Source organism: Bufo gargarizans, chromosome 9 (assembly GCF_014858855.1).
Source record: "Bufo gargarizans isolate SCDJY-AF-19 chromosome 9, ASM1485885v1, whole genome shotgun sequence".
NCBI classification, from domain to species: domain Eukaryota; kingdom Metazoa; phylum Chordata; class Amphibia; order Anura; family Bufonidae; genus Bufo; species Bufo gargarizans.
In genome coordinates, this window is record NC_058088.1 from 7,442,079 (window position 1) to 7,449,848 (window position 7,770).

A 7,770-nucleotide genomic window follows, 5' to 3' on the forward strand; every position below is an offset into this window, starting at 1 on the left:
CAAGGGTTAACAGCCAAAAAAAACTCAATATTTATTGCCCTGATTCTGTAGTTTACAGAAATGCCCCATATGTGTTCGTAAACTGCTGTATGGCCCCATGGCAGGGCGCAGAAGGAAAGGAACGCCATATGGTTTTTGGAAGGCAGTTTTTGCTGGACTGTTTTTTTGACACCATGTCCCATTTGAAGCCCCCCTGATGCACCCCTAGAGTAGAAACTCCAAAAAGTGACCCCTTTTAAGAAACTACCCCTCAAGGTATTCAAATCTTATTTTACAAACTTTGTTAACTCTTTAAGTGTTCCACAAGAGTTAAAGGGGTTGTCCAGGTTCAGAGCTGAACCTGGACATCCCTCCATTTTCACCCCGGCAGCCCCCCTGACATGAACATCGGAGCAGTTCATGCTCCGATGCTCTCCTTTGCCCTGCGCTAAATCGCGCAGGGCAAAGGCATTTTTCTGAGTTCCGGTGACGTACCGGGGCTCTCTATGGGGCTGACAGGAACCCCGGTGACGTCACCGGCACTGATGGGCGGGATTTGACTCTGCCCTAGCCAGTAAAACGGCTAGGGCAGAGCTAAAGCCCGCCCCTCAGAGCCGGTGACGTCACCGAACACACTGCTGGGCGGAAGTTACCGCCCGGCAGTGTGTTATTGTAAACACAAGAGCCTGTGCCCTGCGCGATCTAGCGCAGGGCACGGGAGCGCATCGGAGCATGAGATGCTCCGATGCCAGGCTCAGGAGGGCTGCGGGGGTGAAAATAAGGGTATGTCCGGGTTCAGCTCTGAACCCGGACAACCCCTTTAATTGCAAATGGGGATGAAATTTCAGAATTTCTATTGTTTGTTACTTTGCTTCACAAAAAGTGTAATATAGAGCAACCAAAATCATATGTACCCTAAAATAGTACCAACAAAACTGCCACCTTATCCCGTAGTTTCCAAAATGGGGTCACTTTTTTGGAGTTTCTACTCTAGGGGTGCATCAGGGGGCTTCAAATGGGACATGATGTCTAAAAACCAATCCAGCAAAATCTGCCTTCTAAAAACCAAATGGCGTTCCTTTCCTTCTGCGCCCTGCCGTGTGCCCGTACAGCAGTTTATGACCACATATGGGGTGTTTCTGTAAACTGCAGAATCAGAGTAATAAATGTTAAGTTTTGTTTGGCTGTTAACCCTTGCTTTCTTACTGGAAAAAATTATTAAAATGGAAAATCTTCCAAAAAAGTGAAATTCAGAAATTTTATCTCCATTTTCCATAAAATCTTATGAAATGCCTAAAGGGTTAAAAAAGCTTGTAATCAGTTTTGAATACCTTGAGGGGTGTAGTTTCTAGAATGGGGTCCTTTTTGGGTGGTTTCTATTATGTAAGCCTCACAAAGTGACTTCAGATCTGAACTGGTCCTTAAAAAGTGCTTCTAAACTTCTAAGCCTTGTAACGTCCCTAAAAAATAAAATGTCATTCCCAAAATGATCCTAACATGAAGTAGACATATGGGGAATGTAAAGTAATAACTATTTTTGTAGGTAATACTATGTATTACAGAAGTAGAGAAACTGAATTTTGTTTTGTAAATTTGGTATTTTTTTTATAAATAAAAACGATTTTTGTTTTACTACATTTTACCAGTGTCATGAAGTACAATATGTGACGAAAAAACTATCTCAGAATGGCTTGGCTAAGTCAAAGTGTTTTAAAGTTATCACCACATAAAGTGACACTGGTAAGATTTGCAAAAAATGGCCTGGTCCCTAAGGTAAAAATGAGCCCGGTCCCTAAGGGGTTAAAGGGGTTGTCTCATTTTAGCAATAGGCATTTATCATGTAGAGAAAGGTAATACAAGCCACTTACTAATGTATTGTGATTGTCCATATTGCTTTCTTTGCTGACTGGATTGATTTTTCCATCACATTATGCATTGCTTGTTTCCGTGGTTACGACCACCCTGCAATTCATCAGTGGTGGTCGTGCTGGTAAACTATAGGAAAAAGTGACAGCTTCTCTGGTGGCCGGGACCATGGGAACGCACATAGGCTGGTGCATTTTTCTATAGTGTGCAAGCACGACCACCACTGATGGATTGCAGGGTGGTCATAACCATGGAAACGAGCAGTGTATGATGTCATGGAAAAATGAATCCAGCCAGCAAAGAAAGCAATATGGATAACAACAATACATTAGTAACTGCCTTGTATTAAGTTTTTCTACATAATAAATGCTATTTGCTGAAGTGAGAGAGCCCCTTTAAGCTTCCTGCTCCATATGGGGGAGTAGGACAAAAAATATCATCTACTGTACTGATGGCAATCACGGAGGGACAGCTTTTGGGGCAATATATTGTGCTGTTCTGTGCTATATGGTTCTGATGGAATGGGATTTTGCACTATGGTATTTCTGAAAAAGCTTAATTGTGCAACTTCGTCTTTTGTCGACCCCCCCACCTACAACATGAGGCCACTTTTAAGATTTTCCAGGGTGACTTTTAGTACCCAGTCCACACCAGGAAGTGTCTGTGGGTGTATTATTAAGAGGGAGACCCCAGGAACAGCGGAAAAGATAACTGGTTTGAGGCACTCCAAAGGAGGTAAAAGAGGAGGTGATATGTAGTCAACAGGTGAAAACAAATGATGAGGAAGATTGGATGTGGAAATGTGAAAGTGTGAGTAGATCCCCTGGTGGTGCCATGCTCTGACACAATAATGGCCACAAAGACCTAATAAAAGACAACCCCACTTGTAGGTGACTTTGTAGTCATTCTCTTCGTCACCAGGGTCTATAAACTTTACCTATGATATGTCCTGCTTGTAGAAGGACACTGTCTGGGTTCCATATGTTTAAGATCCAGGGGTGAAAAAAAGATGATGCCTGGAAGAAAGATCTCACTCACTCATCAGATCAATATGAACGTTAGACAATTTTTATTTTACTTTTCTTTAGAAATTTATATAAATAATCTATAAGAAATCCAATAAATAAAATGCAATAATATAATAATTTAAATTAGTTAGAAAATATATAATAAAATAAATAAATTAATTATAGACATAAATATATTCAAATAAATTATATAAATACATAAAATATAAATGAATCTTCTTTAAAACATCAAAGAATATTCATCTTTTTTTAGGGATATTCGACAAAAGAAACATATTTTCTTAGAAGGCCCAGAAAACATTGATGAGGAGAAGTTCCAGAAGAGTTTCTTCTTCTGTGGTGACTGAAGTTTATAATCTGTGGACAGTGATTTTCTTCATTCTCTTTCCAATATTTCATAGTCACCATTAGTCATAGGGTGAAGAAGATTGACTTCATGGGAGATGCTACACAATTAAAGCTTGAATCTTCTAGACTTGTGGATCTTCTTTAAAACCTCTGTGTAGTTATTTTACATGAGCCCAACACCCAACATCTTCCACCATTAGTGAGATGAGGCTGAGTAACACGGCAACCTGGAGACATTGTGGAGATGCCTACAATAAAATAAGTCAAGGGTTTATTAGGCACCTTGTGGATTCACCATTCACTGTAAATTCCTTCATGTCATCTCCTCTATCTGCCATCTATGCTCTTTCTTCCTTCTGTCTTTTTAATGAAATTAGATCATTGTATAATGTGAAACCCTCTAGTCATCAGAAGAACCTCATCTACTCTAAATGTCCAGGCTCATTTCTCTGCTCCACCATGGAGGGCAGAGTGATCTGGTGCATGTTACATCTGTTGGCCAATGTCAAACTCTTACCTCTTCCAAAAAGTACTGGAGATGGTGAAGCCATGGCATCAGTTCATCTGAAGGTGTGCTACTGTATTCTGATGACTCCCTCTGACCAAAAGAAACACAAAATGATAAGTTATGGGTCAATATGTCCAGAACCAAAAACACTACATCAAATAATGAACCAAACAAAGATTGACAATGAAAACCATATGAACTTACACAGATCAGAAGATCATCCCTGATCTTGAGGAACATCATGAGTGACTGTAATACAGGGTCGGGCACATCAGATGTGGCCAGATTTGCCAAAACCTCTGTGGTTATTGTAACTCGCTCCAAAGTCAGAATCAGACGGTCACTGGGCTGTATAAGAGAAGATGTTTAAAAGTTTATAGGTTTATAAAAGTGGTTCCTTGTGTATATTTGGAGGTAAAGTTTTATTTTAGAGAACTATTGTGCAAGAAAGTGATGAGCAAGTAAAGAGACAGCCTACTTACATTTAGGTCACATACAGATGGCTTGTGTCTCATCATTCTTCTGTAGCATTTCATTGCACTGGTGGAAATGTCCTTCTCCTGTGGAGGGTCAGAATAGGATTTGTTGGAGCTTTATATCAAGTGTGGTACATATTATACACAATAAATATTGTAATGACTTAATTAAGAATATGTTCTAATAGAGTGTGACTGCTGATGTCTAATAGAGGGTCAAAAGCCAGGAACCGATGGTAGATGGATGAATGTAATCAATGGGTGCATCTATGAAGTTGGCTACTCTACCATTCTATCAACATATAATATAGGATCAAGTTTCCTTCTTGACTTTTGACTCCATAGCCATAAGTCAGACTCCTCTCAGTAGAAGACAATCTTCCCCCTTACATGTTCATTCTGAAGTTCTCTAATAATCTTGATGTCAGTGGAAGATACTGATTTATATCTGGACATTAAGCAGCGTCTCTTGTGTGGATGTCCGGTCACGGCAACAAATAGAATACAGAAGACCACCAGTCTGACGTCCATGGCTGAAGTATTGGTGTCGATCTGAAGACTTTCTTCTCTTCTTATAAACCTGTGTATAAGATATTAAGACATATGATTATTGTACATAAACCCATCATGTAAATGTCCACAGCTCTGATGTTCTGTATATACACCCATGAGAAGACACTCACCTGCCCGGTTGTTTTGTGTCTCTCTGCTGCTGATCTCAACTGTGGCTCAAGTCTTCCCATCTTTCTCCTTTTATATTTCAGTCTCAAGGAGAGAAATTCCTTCATTTTCAGAATGTGGAGAAATCTTCTCTCTAACATTCAGGATTCAAGTGACAGGAGACAGGGCAGCCGTGGGAACTCTTTACAACTTTCAGTTTCCTTACTATACAGGTGAGAAGGAGACGTCAGGTAACTGGGAGAAGATTCTTAAGACCAACTCCTTCCCCTAATACAGGAGGAGCTTTGAACATAATGAGGATCATCCCGTCACTCAGTAACTACCTCCATATCTGTATATCACAAGGTTTCCTCCTGTCATATGTAGTAATGGAGCAATCTTTCATTAAGCATTTAAAGGTGGCTCCTGACTTTTGATTTACCCTCTATATTAGACCTCAGCAGTCACACTTTACTAGAACATATTCTCAGTGGAGTCATTACAATATATAATATGTTTAATACACATTAAATGATGTAAAGTTCCAATAAATCCTGCTCTAACCCTTCACAGGAGACCACGTCCACCATGAATGGCGAGACACAAGTATAATAGTTCTCGAAAATCAATACATCTAGTGAAAGATTTCCAATCATCATGGCTTCTGAAGCAAAGCCTGTAACAGGAAACTTCAGCTACAAAATTTCAGCCATGTCAACCTAAGAACATTTTTGGAGTAGGGAATGACAGTGGCAATGATTTAGGGTTGAGGGAGATCCAGCTGTAGTGTCTGCTATTACTCAGAGGAAGAAACTACAAGTAATTAAAAAGATCATCGGTGTCCCATGAAGGGACAGACAAGAGGAGATGATATCTGTGGTCAACAGCTGAAGACTACGGAAGACTGGACTCAGAGGAGATGAAAGTGGATCCCTTGAAGAAAAACATTCTAGCTTGTCATCCTTCTCCTTGGTCACAAAATGAATAACATCAGTGTAATTTTTTTTTATTAATAACAGAGACATAGGGGAAGTACACAGCTTTCCCTTCTTGAATCATTCCTTTAAAGGGGTTGTCCAGTTTTAGAAAGAAAATGGACAAAACAGAGAATCTGCCTGCGAAAACTAAGTGATCTTTACCTGCCGCTCTTCCGGTCATGATATCTTTACACAACTGCATGTCATGTCAACAACACATGGCGACTGCAGCCAATCACTTGCCTCAGCAATGCACCAAAGAGACCAGTGATTGGATGCAGCCTTCAGGTGTGATTGATGCAACCGGGTAAACAGATCTCAGGGAACTGATGTAGAAACGAACAATGCAAGTACTACTGACAAATTAAAAACCTTCTGTAAAGAAATAGAGGTTTAGGAAGAGTACATGGTCATCATCCAGGACCACCGCCAGCAAACCGGTAATCTGCAACCTGTCTTCCTTCACCACTCCGAGAAGTAGATCTATGGCTACCCCTAGTTGTTCACCAGAGCCTGCCACTGGCTGGTTGGACTTGGCTTCCAGGGACCCATCTTAAGATTAAGGCAGCAGAAAACAGGCGCAAGCTCACAGGTAGTAGACCCATCAGATGCCAAGGAGTAGCAGGTCTTAGTTAGGAGAGTCAATAGCAGCCAAAATAGCAGACAGGGGGTTAAACGAGAAAGAAAGGAGAAACATGTAAGGTATTATTCCAGAATCTAACCAAGGTCCAGCACTGTTCTGAGCACACAGAACAAAAAGGAGCCAGGACAAAATCAAAGGCAAAGACAAATAGCAATACCCGACTTAACCTTCCCTACCTAGCAAAACTTGTAAAACCGCCACGTACTGAATCATGGCTAAATAATTTCCTGATACCTTGACAGTACAAGAGAAGTGGAAACAAGTTTCATTGTGTAACCTACAAATGAATTTTTTATTTTTTCTAAAAAGAGTTAAAGAGGTTGTCTCATCTCACTGTTACTAAGTAGTTAGTAATGGCAAGATGAGACAACCCCTTTAACTGGGCAGCACAGAGGCTCAGTGGTTAGCACTGGTGCCTTGCAGGGGTCCTAGGTTTGAAGCCGACCATGGAAAACATCTGCATGGCGTTTGTATGTTCTCCCTGTGTTTGCGTGGGTTTCACCCGGGTGCTTCGGCTTCCTCCCACACTCCAAAGACATTCTGATAGGGACTGATAGTTGGGGACAGTGTGATGCTAATGTCTGTAAAGCGCTGCAGAATACGTCAGCGCTATATAAGTGTGTAAAATAAATATATAACTGCAAGTATTATCTAAACCAGTTTTTTGCCCATCTATCTGCACCGAACGATGGCAGCAATATTCATCATCCTCATGTCAAAATTAATGTTAACAATTTTAATTTACCATTTCTTTGAAATTCTTATAAAAATCCACAAGAAATTAAACATAACACTAGGAATTAATTTGCTAATATTTTTAAAAGAATAAATACAATATATAGATACATGAAATAAATATGAATCTGAAAATATCAAGAAAAAATATATTCCTTCACGGAAACGACACTGTAAAAAAATTATATATGTATATGTATTCTTTTTTTATTTTATTTTTTTCCCCTAAGAGTTCCATAAACTATTGAAGAAGATAATCAAGATCTTGAAGAGCTTCTTCTTCTGTATTGGCTGAGGTTTATAATCCATGGAAAGTGTTTTTCTTTTCCAGTGTTTCATAGTCACTGGATGAAGATTCTTGACTGGCCCACCGGGGAGGCGGGGAATTCCTCGGTGGGCCCCCAGTCTCCTGCGCCCGAGATAAGATGGAGGAGTAATTATTTCTCCTTTCTTAGGAGAGATAATTATTGTAACCACTAGGTGGCAGTATCGCACAGTGATGCAGCCTTCTACTGGTTTACATTGTACAGGAGGCCCAGCAGTATCTTCT

At 40.2% G+C, this 7,770-nt stretch overlaps 1 protein-coding gene across 1 annotated transcript; it reads right to left on the minus strand.

Annotated features, from left to right (window-relative positions):
* Positions 1–3,379: 3,379 nt before the first annotated feature.
* LOC122946580 (interferon lambda-2-like) lies at positions 3,380–6,023 on the minus strand. The gene is made up of 7 exons (XM_044306300.1): positions 6,005–6,023; positions 5,430–5,541; positions 4,596–4,785; positions 4,212–4,289; positions 3,934–4,077; positions 3,739–3,819; positions 3,380–3,469 (listed from the first exon to the last, which is right to left on the minus strand). Exons 1-7 carry the CDS (start codon positions 6,021–6,023, stop codon positions 3,380–3,382), a joined length of 714 nt encoding a protein of 237 aa, XP_044162235.1.
* Positions 6,024–7,770: the final 1,747 nt, after the last annotated feature.